Source organism: Dermatophagoides pteronyssinus, unplaced genomic scaffold (genome assembly GCF_027571235.1).
Source record: "Dermatophagoides pteronyssinus isolate colony J.1.1.1.1 unplaced genomic scaffold, Derpt_VIB-CSIC_2022.12 sq0008, whole genome shotgun sequence".
NCBI classification, from domain to species: Eukaryota; Metazoa; Arthropoda; class Arachnida; order Sarcoptiformes; family Pyroglyphidae; genus Dermatophagoides; species Dermatophagoides pteronyssinus.
The window spans coordinates 1,986,493-2,001,411 of record NW_027461532.1 but is presented as its reverse complement, the minus strand read 5'-3'; the positions used below and the strand labels follow the sequence as shown (position 1 = coordinate 2,001,411).

Here is a 14,919-nt window from a genome sequence, read left to right as displayed (position 1 = left end):
TATTTTTATTTTTTTCCCCTTCCTTCCTTACTTTATCCTTCACTAATGATAGTATTAGGAATTGTGGTAGTAGTTCAGGATGAAAGTAAAAGAATTCATTTTTCTCATAACAGTAGTAGTAGTATTATGGATTCAATAATAGGAATTTTCTGGATTTTTTTTTCAAACATTGTATAAACACCAATAGATGGCGATACGGTGATTATTTAAAAAAATTTAATTTGTTTTTTTATAACTTTTTTGTTTATAATTCTTTGTAAATTCTTAATTTATTTTCGAATGGAGTATAAAAATACCAATAAAATTTTAATAATTTTTTGGATTTGTTTTTTTTTGTTTTGTTCTCGAATAATAATTTTAAATAATGAATTGGTTTACTAAAATCATTCGAATGATGATGTTAATAAATATTGATGATTTATCACAATTGACATGGCCAGATTATAATCATGAGATTTGTTCATATTTGGATGATCGATTTCCAACAAAAATATTATCAATTGCCTATAATGAACATGATGGTTATCTATGGATTATTAGTAATGATTCATATGCATATCGTTTACCACCATTAAAAACAAAGAATAATAAAATTAAATGGAATTATGAAAATATGTATAGCCTTAAAATCAAAGAAAGATGGCCATCATTATCATTGAATGGTTTTGATCGAATCATATTGATGTGGATAGAAAAGGATGCTTATTTTTTAATGATACGTCATAATCATAATAATATTACTATATTTTCATTAAAAAATCAAATATATGAAAAGATTAATCGAATCGAATCAATAAATTATCCTATCGAATGGCATATGTTTATAGATGGAGAAATTATGATGAATATAGGTTCTGATCGATTATTAATAATCAAAAAAAATGTTGATAATGTTCATACATATCAATATTATATGTTTGAAATTAAAATTAAAACCGCAAGAATATTGCTTAGAGAGATGGGTTCAATTGAATGTTCGGAAGATAAAATTTTGACAAATGGAACATTTTGTCAGATGTTAGCCAAAAAAATTGTAATCAATTTTTTTGATAGTATTCAATGGAATTTTGTTGATCAAAATGGTCAACTATATCAATTAATGGGAAAAAATTATTTTAATGATGAATCATTAAACAAAATGGCCAATATTGATTCGATTCATAATAATAATAATATCAAAACTATTTCAGAATATTTTGAATGTTATGAACGTTTTGAAAATAATAAACATATTGATCATATTGAACGTGATGAAAATGGAACTATTATTTTTATGAAAAAACCGGATAAATCTGAAAAAACTATTGTTATTGTTATAGCTATTGCTATTTCAATACAACTTATTGTTTTATTAATATCAATTATATGGTGTTTATGTTGTCGACATAGACAACGACGAAAACAACAACAACAACAACAACAAAGACTAAAAAAACTTAAAACAATTGAATTAAATCAATCACAAAAACAACAAAACAAATGGTCATTTCCAAATTTTTCGATACAAAATGCAAAACGATCAATAAGATCAATAAGATTTCCCATTGAAATGATCAACAGATCAAATAAAAAAAGTTCATCATTTGGACCTGTATCAACAACAACAACAACAACAACAGCAACAGAAAATTCTATCCGAAATACTGAATTTGATCGTGGTGGTGGTGGTGGAACGGAACTAACGGAAACAATTGAAATGACGGAAAAATCTATTTCTAAAACTAATAAAAACAAACGTATTGCATTGCCAAAACAACAACAACCACAATCAAAATTAACAAAAGATCAACAACAATTAGCATCATTATTTGAAAAAGTAATTAAAAAAATTGATTTAACTAAAATGGCTGCTTTGCAATCAAAATCAAAGTCAAAATCAAAATCACAAAAACTACCACCACAATTAGCAGTAGCAACAACAACAACATCAACAATAACATTATCTGATTATTTTGGTGGTAATAAGGATCATGGTAAAAAACCAATATTATTGGATGAAGAAAAAACATTAATGAAAATTCTGGAAGAATCATCAACAACAACAGAAGATGGTGGTAGTTTCAAAAGAAAACGTTCAATTGATGATAGTTTAAATGAAATACAAAGAAATCGTAAAGCAGCCGTAAAAGATAAACAAAAACGTCGTGAACAACAATTACTTAAAGTAATTAAAATATTAGCAAAAGATTCAAGAGATTTTCGAAAACATCGACGATTATTACGACTCGATAATGATGATGATGATGATAGTGATAATGATTTTGATGATGATGATGATTTTAGTAGAACTCGAACAAGAACAAACGAAAATCTAATAGGAAAAACTGTTCGTTCAAGAGAAGCAACTGATCCACAATTAGTACGTGATCTATTGGATAATCTTGCTCGTCATCGTGAACGTAAACGACGATTACGATTATTACAAATAAAAAAACAACAACCAACAACAACAACAAAAAAAGAACAGCAAACAAAACCGAATTGAAAAAAATATTGAATAAATTTTGAAAATTTGAAAACAACAAATAAATTACATATATTCGAAAAACAACATTTTTTTGCATATGTTCTATGTTGTTGTATTTGATTGAAATTGATTATTATTATTTTTTTTTTTTTTTTTTTTTTGGAACAACAATCAATCAATGGATTTTAATTGAATTTATTTTCTTTGTTTGTTTGTTTATTTTTCATTATAAAAGGCAAAACAAAAATGTTGTTTAAAGTTGGTTGTTTATGTTGAAATTGCCAGTGATTTTAATAAGAAAAAAAAATGCTGGCAATGATTTTTTTTACAATAATAATGATGATGATAATGAAAACTGGTTCCAGTTCATTAATTCGATCATCCAGATATTCATCAACAGCAAATTATAATCATTCAATTTGTGAATATTTAGATGATCATTTTTCAACAAAAATATTATCAATTGATTATTATAAACGTGATCAACAGCTATGGATTATTACTAATGATTCATATATACATCGTTTATTACCATTAATACCAACCGATGATAGATGGGATTATCAAAAAATTGATAGCAAAAAACTTAATGAAAAATATCCCAATTTATCATTGTATGATGTTAAACGAATTCTATTAATGTTGATTAAAGAATATGAAGATTATTTTTTATTATTTTATCAAAAATATGATGGTATTGGTGTTTATGATATTGATGGACAAGAAAATAAATTGATCGATAAAATTGAATCAAGCTTAAGAATTGAATGGAATACATTTATTGATGGAGAAATTAAAATGATTATCGATGATTATCGTTTATTAATAATTAAAAAACAAGAAAAACAAATATATCAATATTATTTGTTTGAAATTAAAATTAAAACAGAAATTTTAGTTGAAGAACAAATGGGTTCAATATTATGTACAAATGATAAAAATTTAAATGGATCATTTTGTTCAATGTTATCCAAACACATTGTAATGAATTTTTTTGATGGTAATCAATGGAATTTTATTGATCGAAAAGGTAGAATTTATCAAATTGATAAATATTCATTTACAAATGAATTTATTACCAAAATGAATGATATAAAATTGATTGAAAATAATATCAAAACCATTTCAAATTATTTTGAATGTTATGATGAAAATCAAATTCAAACAAATAACAATCATACAATCGATAATATCGATATTATTGATGATCCGGAAAAAATAAATAAAACCATATTGATAGTAATAATATCTATTGCTGTTTTAATATCGTTCATTGTTTTAGTATTATTATTAATGTGGTATGTTTTGTATCAAAAACAACAAAAATTAAAACGAATAATTCAACAGAAACAGCAAAAAGGATGGGATATTGATAAATCAAAAAAAACAAAATTATCATTAGAAATGTCAAAAAAACGAAGAACAGTAGGATGTTTACCCTATGAATCAATTTCGACAAAAACTGAAAATACAAAAGATGAAAATTCATTTCAAAATTTGGATGATTTAATATCTATTAGTAGTTTTACGGATACATTTGATGAAATGTCGGAAAAATCATTTAGACCAAAATCAATAAAAAAGATTATTATTCCTACACTTACATCACCAAAACAATCATGGAAAAACAAAATGATGTCAATATTACCATCGACAGCAGCAACAACAATGACAACAGGAATAACATTATCCGATTATTTTACTGCTAATGATAAGGATAAGGATAAGGATAAGAAAAAAACAAAAACAAAATCATCTTCTCCACGAACAATTTCACCGGACATTAGTCAACGAAATGGAGAATCTACAAACGAATCAAGTTTTAGTGAAAGCCATCGAACCAATCGTAAAGCTCAATTAAAAGCTAAACAAAAACGACGTGAAGAACGATTAATCAAAGTTATGAAAATATTAGCTAAAGATTCGGAAGAATTTCGTAAACAACGACGACTATTACGTATTGATGATAAAAATCTACCACAAAATTTAATTACACGTTCAAGAGAATTAAAAACCGATCCAAAATTGATACGTGATCTATTAGAAAATCTTGATCGTCATCGTGAACGTAAACGAAGACGTAAAGAAAAAAGAGAGAAACGAAAATAAATAAATAAACAAACAAAATATAATTTGGATATCATTATTTTTTTTGAAATGATGATATTTTTTTTACAACAACAGTAAATTAATAAAATACATTATGTTCTATAAATCGTGTGCTAATTATTTTCAACAATCAATCAATCAATCAATCAATCGAATGAATTTTAATTTAATTTTTGTTTTTTGTTTTTGTTTTAAAACGCCATTCGATCGTGTTGAATAGATTGGTTGTTTTTAATGTTGAATTCGAATGGAATTGCCAGAGTGTTGAATAGGCTGGCAATGATTTTTTTTATAATGATGATCATGATGATTGGATGTAATTCAATTCGAATATCGAAACCTGGTTATAAACATGCGATATGTTCATATATGGAGTATCAATTTCCGTCAAACATATTGATGATTGGTTATCATCAACGTGATCGTCAACTATGGATTTTGACGGATGATTCATACATACATCATTTATTACCATTGAAAAATATGAAAAATATGACCAAATGGAAATATGACAATAGCATAAAAATTGATGAAAATGACCAATCAATAATGATGACAAATGTGGATCGAATCATAATGTTATCGACAGATCGGAATGATTATTTTTTATTAATAAGTAATGATAACAATAATATTACTGCTTATAATTTGAAAAAACATGAACAATTAACGATCATAAATGAAATGTCCGTTCAATGGAAAATGTTTTTTAAAGGAGAAATTATAATTAATATTAATGATAAATTATTGATAATTGTTAAACAAAATCATGATACATACGAATTGTATATGTTTGAAAATAGGCTTGAATCATCAGCACCAACAATTAAACTTGTGAAAAAAAGTAAAATAAATTGTAAATCGTTCAAGAAAAGATCATTCTGTGCAATGTTATCAAAAAAAATTGTAATGAATTTTTTTGATGGTAATCATTGGAATTTTATCAATCGAAAAGGTCAACTTTATCAAATTGAAAAACATTTTTTTATTGAAGAATTTTTGGAAAATATTGCCAAAATCGATTCGATTCAAAATAAAATCGAAACAATTTATGAATATTTCGAATGTTATGAACTTTTACCAAACGATACTACTATCGATAATATTGAAAAATCGGATACATCTTCAGGAGGAAATACTGTTTTCGGATTTTTCATTGGTTTTTTAATGTTAATCATTATATTATTATTAATATTTATGTTCTTTTTTAATGGTCGAAAACAATTTCGACATATAAATAAGCTAAAACCAAAACGATGGTCTTCAACAATTTCAACCGATGATGATGATGATGATAAAAAATTTAGTCGAAAAACTTTCGATCAACAATTAAAAGATCTTCAGAAGAAAATATCACCTAAAATGATGAAAAAAATATCTAATCCAAAATTGATAAAAAAAGAAAACATTCTGACTGTGCAATCACCGAAACTTTTCAAAGATCAAAATTTAATTATACCAAAACGACCAATATCATTTGAAAATAATAATAAAATGGAATGGATCGAAATTATTGATAATGATGATAATGATGAACCACCGAAATCAACAGAATTACATTCAAAAATAATAACATTATCAGATTTTTTTGGTGATGACAATGAAAAACTTGTAACAAATGAGATAAAAAGAAAATTGGTGACAAGAACTCCCGAAATAAAATTATCTCGCCCACAAAAATCATCAATATCAAACAATACTGACAAACAAAAACAAGAAAAAGGCTCCGAAGAAGATGATCCTTCATATTATGTTATAAATTTAAAATGTACCATTCAAAAATAATTTACCTATATTTTTAAACATTAAAATTTTTAAGCAAACACATTTTTTGCATTATAATATTCTATATTGTTATGGTAATAATTATTATTTTCAACAACAATCAATTCAATCAATCAATTAATTAATCAATTGTGAATAATTTAATTTTCGTTTTTTCTTAGTTTTTAAACGTCGATCATAAATGTAAAATTAAAATGTTTTCTATTTTGAAATCGAATGAAATTGCCATTAGCAATGATGCTGGCATTGATTTTTTTAATGATATTGATAAATGGATCCTGTTCAATTCGATTAGTATGGCCTGTTTATAATCATCCAATTTGTTCATATTTGGATAATCGATTTCCAGCAACATTATTAATGATTGGTTATCATCAACATGATGGTCATCTATGGATTATTACGGATGATTCATATTTACATAGTTTATTACCATTGAAAACAATGAATAATATGATTGTATGGGATTATATGAATATGGATAGCGTTAAAATTAGTGAAAATGGTCAATCAGTATGGATGAAAAATATTGATCAAATAATAATGATGTCGGCAAAATCGTATGATTATTTTATATTAATTCGTAATAATCATTTTTATAATGCTATTGCTTGTGATTTAAATAAATATGGACATTTAAGTATCGTTAATAATATGGACATCATCGATAAACAATTTTTTATTGAACAACCATTAATTACAATGAATATCGATAATGATCGATTATTATTAATTAAAAAACAAATTAATAATATATATGGATTGTTGCTGTTTGAAAATAGCCGAAATTCATCATTAAAGAAATTATTTCTTATTCAAAATGATACGATAGATTGTCAAATATATGATAAAAATTTGGATGGATCATTTTGTTCAATGTTATCCAAAGAAATTATAATGAATTTTTTCGATGGTTATCGATGGAATTTTGTTGATGAATTAGGTCAACTTTATCGTATCGAAAAACATTATTTTATTGGCGAATTTTTATCAAATATAACCAATATCCGTATGATTAGTAATGATAGTCGAACAATTTTTGATTATTTTGATTGTCATGAACATGATTGTAATAATTTAAAACCGGAAAAAAATGATGATCAAAATATAATTATTATTCTATGTATTTTTATTGTTATTCAATTTGCCGTGTTTACCATAATAATACAATGTTGTTTTTGTAATCAAATTCTTCAAAAAATGATGGGAAAAAATCAAAAGAAAAATAAATCCCGATCAACTTTGAACGATATTACTTATGGTAAAACGGTAAAAAAATCATCAATATCACCAATAATATCATCAATATTTACACCAAGATTAACATCAAAATCCGATTCAATTGAATTATCATCATCTTCTAAACTTGCAGTGATGAGTAGTGAACCGGAAAAAAAATCTCCAATTAAAAAAATGAAAAGAAAAAGAATTATAAGATCATTACAAAGATTCTCATCAAAACAGAAAATTTCATCAAAATCATCATTGGATGATAAAATTAGATCAAAATTTTCACCAAAAAAGATATTACCATTAATGACATCACAAATAACATGTTCTGATTATTATAACCAAAATTCAAATGAAAATAGTCTTGAAGCAATACAGAAAAAAATTAAAGCTAATTCAAAAGTTAAAAAATTCAAACGGCTAAAAGCTAATATTAATTATAAATCTGAATCAAATCAAAAATCAAATCTATTTACACCAACAACACGTACTACTAGCGACTATTAATTTATTCGAAAAAATGTTTTTTTTTCAATAATAAACCGAAACATTTTATTATTTAAAAAAAAAAAATTGTCGTTTTTATTATTAGTTAAAATGTGTTTTATAAAAATACAACAAAAATTCAAACAAATTGTCGATTATCTTTTCTTAACGGTACGGCTTTATATATGATTGCTTTTTCGGCTTTCTTTTTATTCACTGAAAATGGTGTTGAATGATAATTAATTTTACCATTATTTATTGGTCGTCGTCTTGATTTACGTTCGGATTTACCGGCACGATGATTAGATACGGCTATTGATATATAGATAAAAATAATTGAATTTAGAATTTCAAATACATACAGGAAAAAAAAGTATTAATCACTTACGAAGATCAACAAATGGTGGATGTTCAAATCCAAACGATTTAGCAACCGCTAACAAATCTAATTTATTAATATCATAAATATTTTTCAATGAATGTGAATCATATGCTCGAACATAGGATTTATATGCTTCTTTTGCCGACATGTTTAGGAAATAATTTCTGGAAATTAATTTTTCAATCTAAAAAAAAAAAAATTAAGAGAATGCTCATTTAAAACCATTCTATAAATGTGTGTGTGTGTATGTAAATATTAATTTTACCTGTGGTTGTACATTTAGAATTTTATTCCATGCAAATTCATATTCAACTAATGGTATTTTAGCATCACGAAGATATTGAAGAAAGCCACGTTCTTCTGGATTAAGAAATAATAATGCATTACCATGTGATTCAAGACCACGTGCCGTACGGCCAACACGATGAATATATTCTTTTGGATCATCCGGTGGATCATATTGTACGATCCAATCTACTTTTGGTATATCTAAACCACGTGCAGCAACATCCGTACAGAATAATGTTCCGGTTTGTACATTGCAGAATTGAAAAAATGTTGTCGTACGTTTATTTTGTTTTTGTTTGCCCTGAATAAAAAAAAATAGATAAAAATCAATTCATTTCATTTTTTTAAAAACTTACATGAATCGACATGACAGGAATATCGATATAATTGAATAATTCATGATGAAATTTTACCGACATACATGAACTAAAGAATACCATACATTTTTTGTTACGATTTTTTTTCAAAAACGTAAACAATAATGGTAAACGTTTATCATTACTGATCATAACGAAACCTTGTTGAAGACCATCCACAGTAGCTGTATCTTGTGGCTGTGGATCTAGACCAATATAAAGTGGTTCTTTTTTCAATGCCAATGTTATAAGATCATCAGTTTTTTTCGATAATGTAGCACTGAATAACATTGTCTGACGACGTTCTGGTAATAGTTTTATAATGGCACGCATTTCATCTTCAAAACCAATATCTAATAAACGATCGGCTTCATCAATAATAAGACATTGAAGATTTTTAAAAATGAAATGTTTGGTATTTTGTAGATGATCCAACAAACGGCCCGGTGTTGCTATTAGGATATTTATACCTTTTGTCAGACGATTTGCTTCGGATGATCTATTCACACCACCCATAATTAGACCATAAGTTTGATTATGATAACGCATTAAAGATTCCAAAACACTATATGTTTGCATGGCTAATTCACGTGTAGGTGAAATGATTATGACACCAACACCATTACGTGGCATAAATTTCAATTTATACATCAATTCAACAGCCGGTATAAGGAACGCCAATGTTTTACCGCTGCCTGTTTTGGCCGAACCAACTAAATCTCTATTAAATCAAGAAAATCATGAGAAATTTAAGATGACAAAATCAAATCACTTACTTTCCCTCCAACAAATGTGGAACGGATTTCGATTGAATTTCAGTCATATGTGTGAATCCCATTTCATCAATGGCATTCAATGTTTTTTCCGAAACTTTATCGGCCAAATCTTTGAATGTTAAATTCGATAACAATGATTTAACGATGGCCGTTTTTGATGTATCCACCAATGTTGGACAATCATTTTGTTCGTCAGTTTTTAATCCTAAATGATCGCAATAATGATTATATATTTGATTTTAAGATTTTTATCAACTTACTTTTAGTTTTTGATTGTTCATCATCTGAACATTCTTCAATTTCATTTGTAGTTATTTCTTCGGATAATTGTTCCTGTTCGTTTGATTGTTCACATTCAAGTTTTCTTTCATTTTTTAATTTTATTTTACGTTGTTTTTTAAGCTGTCGTTTGACCAATTCATCCAGATGTTTGGTCATTTTTTAAAAGTATTTGTTGATTGAAAATCTTTTTTTGACAAATTTTTTTTTCGTGTTGGAAATTTTAGAACGCGTGCTCCTGATCACATGTGAGATTTAAGTATGTGTCAAATTCATAGATGACGTTTTCGTTTGATGACAATTTGCCACCTGGCATTTTTGTTTTCTTATTAATGCAAAATTAATCAAAATTTTGTGATAATCCAAATTTAATAATATTTTAAATAATGTAAGTATTTTATGAAAATAATTTTTTTTGTTTCGAAACATAAAATATATCGATCGATTGAAAGGTCGGATTCAATTTCGGGAGATTCATCAGCAGCATCGGCTGCAAGTTCAAGCAGCGGTGGTAAAGTAACATTTAAAATAACATTAACTTCGGATCCAAAATTACCATTTAAAGTGTAAGTTGATGAAAAATTTTTCATGTCAAAAAAAAATTAATGATAATAATAACAATGAATCATCATAGACTTAGCGTACCGACCAATGCACCATTTACAGCCGTATTGAAATATGCAGCCGAAGAGGTACATTTCCATTTTTGATAAATTTTTTGTTAAAATAACATTTGGTTATTTTATTTTTTTGAAAATAGTTTAAACAAAATCCATCTACATCGGCAATCATCACTGATGATGGTATCGGTATAAATCCATCACAAACAGCCGGCGATGTATTTCTAAAACATGGTTCCGAACTTCGTCTAATACCACGTGATCGTGTTGGTTGTTGGTAAAATTGAAAAAAAAAATTTTACAAAAAAACACCATCCGGTTTTTAATGAATTATTCAAAGTTTAATGAATTGATTTCCAAAAAAACAAAAACAAAACAAACATGCAAAAATACAATGATAAAAATATTTAAATTTTCAAATTAAAAAAATGAATTGTAAAAAAACAACATAAATAAAAAATAACAAAATTAACAATAATAATAAAAAAATTATAATGAATCAATTTTGAAGATGATGAATTTTGATCTGTGAGAATTGATTTTTTAATCGTATGCACAATGCTGTAATTAAATCATCAATTTTTTGTCTATCCATTGCTAGATCAACGGATTGTATAATAAAACGATAACAATAATAAATACCATCAAATAATTGGATTTTTTTAATCAAATGAATTGAATGTAAATTTGTTGGCTGAAAATGATCCCATACTATACGAAGAAATTCTAATTGTGGTAAATGTGTTTTTGTTTTTCCATTATTATTATGTGAAGAAAATTGCCAACAAATAGTTAAATTACGATAGAATATCTGTGGATATAATAATCCTGTTGTTGGAAGTATTAAATGTTGTTGTTGTTGTTGTTGTTGAGGATTTTTTTGATGATCATTAATATCAATCAGATGAAAATATTTAGAATATAAAATTCTTGTATCATTTAAATTCCATTTAATACGTAAACAATTTTCAACTAAAAGATTTAAGCTTAATAATCGTTGAGTGGTATTATGTTTTGACCAAAAACCAAATATAATATCATCAATACGAAGATCTTCAGTAATTAGATCATCAACATAAGATTTACGTAGATAACGGCCAATTATTGTTGACATCATACGAAATTGTATTTGTGGTGTTGAATCCATTAGACTAATACTTAATATATAAATATCTAATGGTTCATTTGATGAATAACAAAAACTATCATCATCATCATCATCATTATTATCATTATGATGATTATCATCGATAGCCAATAATGATGAACGTTCGATTAGATATGGTTTAACACTACGGCAACCTGTTATATTATCCAACATAAGTTCACCAATATCATTGATAAATTTTTGTACTAAACTATTCGATGATAATGGATGTGTATAGATAACCCTGTGAATAAATAATTTTTTTTTTTTTGTAAATAAAAACTTTTTTTTACATTTTAAACAAAAATAAACATACCTTGGAATAAAACAATCAAGTTTATAATCACGATATTCAAATACAAATAGATTTACATTGTTACCAAAGCAACAATCATTGAATATTTTTTTATCAATCATTGTTGATGACGATGATGACGATGATGATGATGTTGATGATTCTCCAGTTGATAATGATGACGATGATGATGATGATAATGATAATTTTTTTGTTGATAATAATTTTAAAGATTTTTTTCGATTACAATAACCAAATGGATCATATTGTTCTAATTGTATATTTAATAAATTCATTTGTTCATTTATTCGATGATAATGATTATCTTTATTCATCGTTACAAATTGATTTGGTTTTTGTTGTTGAGCAACAACAATTGAACAATCATTATTTTTATTTTTATTAATTATAATGTTTAAATTTTTACTATTATTATTATAATAATGAAATTTACGATTAGTTTGATAACGAAATTTTAATCGTTCATAATTATCACAGAATAATTTTTTCATTGTTTTCATTGTTAATGGATAACAATAATCGATTAGTATAAAATTACCATAGGAAGCCATTTCGTTTAATTGTAATGATTCATGCCATGATAATGTTGTTGATGAATTATTGATTTCAATTGGTGTTAAACCGGATAAACCATCCGATATTGTAATATAAAGCAAAATTTCAATTAAACATTCACGATGTAAATCTTCAATCGACATAAACATATCACGTAATAATGTTCGATAATTTATCATCATTTTTGTTGTCATTATCGTTGTTGATTGATTACAATTTATTTTAGCGGCAAAATTATAAATCAAATGTATACGTTTAAGATTAATGGCCAATTTAATATCAGATATTAAACGTGAATGTTTATGTAAATTACGAATATCAATATCGGTCCATATTCTTACACCATAATCAATGATCAATTGACGAATATTTTCTTGTATTAATTGTTTTTGTTTATCATTATCATTATTTGTTGTTGTTGTTGTTGTCGTCGTCGTAAGATCAACATCACTAATAATCAATATTTCATATTTTGAATCAAGCATTCGTTGTGAATGTAATAAACGTACAAAATTAATTGCAAACGAATAATTTCGTTCACAATTAAATAATATTATTAATTCGGACATTGTGGAAAATTTGATTGATTTTCGGAAAGAATTTTGATATTTCAATATTTCAATGAAGACACAATAAAACACAATGCGCGCCAACACTTTTTGAAATCAATATTGATTGATCAATTAATTTATTAATTGATTTTTAAGTTGACTTTTTAAAGAAAATCATAATTTCGATGATTTTTTTTTAAAAAAAAAAGATAACATTAATCGAAAATGATGATGATCATATCAAAACAAAAATGAATAAATTACTATTTTGTATCAAAATGTTTTGATTTATAATGAATGAATGAATGATGATGATGATTTTTGATATATGTCAAAAAAAAATGGAAGAAATTTCTTTTTCTGTTTATAGGTTGTTGCAATTCATCATCATCATCATCATAATGATAATTAACGAAAAAGATTGATTAAGCCATGGAAAAATTGGCGACAACATCAACAACAACAACAACCAAAAAAAAAAACATTATCATTTTGAGCAAAAGTAAAAATTACTGTGAAGAAATTTTCTTCTTTTTTTTTGTTTTTTTCCTCCCAATTTCTTTAGAAAAAAATGAAATGATCATCACCATCATCATCGATCGATCGATCAACGTTTGTATATTGCCCAAAACCAGATATTTTTTCCCGTGAACTATAAAAAAAAATAAAAACTTTTTCCATTGAATTTTTATATCATTTTTTTGTTTGTGTAATGCATGTTATCACTCACACTGTATTATACATACATACAAAACAGTCAGTCAAACTTTCACTCAAACAACAATCTACGCATTCGCATATTATACTTGAATTGATTGAATTAAATAATTCGATTCACAGGAATTACAAATTTATTTTTTTTACACACATTATTGTCGATGATTCACAATACGAAACAAGGCCAGGAATGAAAAAATTAAACTCTAAGAATCAAATTGAATTCAAAGATTCTCAGGTTCGAATCGGAATTATGATGATGAAAAAAAATCATATTAATCAAATTTCTTTGCAGAATCCAATCCAATAGATTCGTGATTTCCATCTTTCATCATTTTTTTCTTTGATACAGAACCTTTTTTTTTGTTGTTGAAATGATTACAGGTACTTACGTATTAGACGCAAGGCGAAAGTTCTAAAGGAACTTAAATACATTATAGATTTTTTAAAATCATATGTTTTTATCAGCAGTTAGGTTTTCCTACCCGGAAAACCTAACTGTCCTAACCTAAACTAACCTGCCTAGATTAAGTTTGATTAATTACAAACCAAAGAATATTCATCTGCTTTATTCTTTCTTTATATAAGTAGCAAGTTAACATAGAAGTGTTGTGCGAGCAACACTTCTATGGTAACTTGAATGGCCTTGCATCTAATACGTAAGTACCTGATTACATTATGTTTGTAGTAGGTTAGTTGATTGGTGTTAGAGTTTGACTATTATATATGAAAAACAAAAAAAGAAAATTCCGAGAATTTTTTCCCTCTCATTATCTTTTGTAGCCATCATCGTTATTGATTGGTGATATTGGTAACGCACAGAGAGTAAAAATGTAGGGTTACATTTTTGCTGTT

The 14,919-nt window shown here is 26.0% G+C and overlaps 4 protein-coding genes across 4 annotated transcripts; 2 read left to right on the top strand and 2 right to left on the bottom strand.

The window, feature by feature from the left end:
• The first annotated feature begins 324 nt into the window (after positions 1-324).
• Positions 325-2,551, top strand: LOC113793736 (uncharacterized). Its single transcript, XM_027343800.2, has one exon. The coding sequence runs from the start codon at positions 365-367 to the stop codon at positions 2,483-2,485; it is 2,121 nt and encodes a 706-aa protein (XP_027199601.2). The 5' UTR covers positions 325-364; the 3' UTR covers positions 2,486-2,551.
• A 5,605-nt stretch (positions 2,552-8,156) lies between these two features.
• On the bottom strand, positions 8,157-10,426 carry pit (probable ATP-dependent RNA helicase pitchoune). The gene is made up of 6 exons (XM_027343863.2): positions 10,140-10,426; positions 9,880-10,084; positions 9,104-9,824; positions 8,725-9,048; positions 8,466-8,643; positions 8,157-8,389 (listed from the first exon to the last, which is right to left on the bottom strand). Exons 1-6 carry the CDS (start codon positions 10,315-10,317, stop codon positions 8,217-8,219), a joined length of 1,779 nt encoding a protein of 592 aa, XP_027199664.1. The 5' UTR covers positions 10,318-10,426; the 3' UTR covers positions 8,157-8,216.
• On the top strand, positions 10,426-11,281 carry Ufm1 (Ubiquitin-fold modifier 1). Its single transcript, XM_027343865.2, has 4 exons — positions 10,426-10,546; positions 10,611-10,724; positions 10,793-10,850; positions 10,919-11,281. Coding segments are annotated over exons 1-4 (315 nt in total). The 5' UTR covers positions 10,426-10,544; the 3' UTR covers positions 11,060-11,281.
• LOC113793789 (uncharacterized) lies at positions 11,132-14,066 on the bottom strand. The gene is made up of 2 exons (XM_027343861.2): positions 12,242-14,066; positions 11,132-12,169 (listed from the first exon to the last, which is right to left on the bottom strand). Exons 1-2 carry the CDS (start codon positions 13,363-13,365, stop codon positions 11,278-11,280), a joined length of 2,016 nt encoding a protein of 671 aa, XP_027199662.2. The 5' UTR covers positions 13,366-14,066; the 3' UTR covers positions 11,132-11,277.
• Positions 14,067-14,919: the final 853 nt, after the last annotated feature.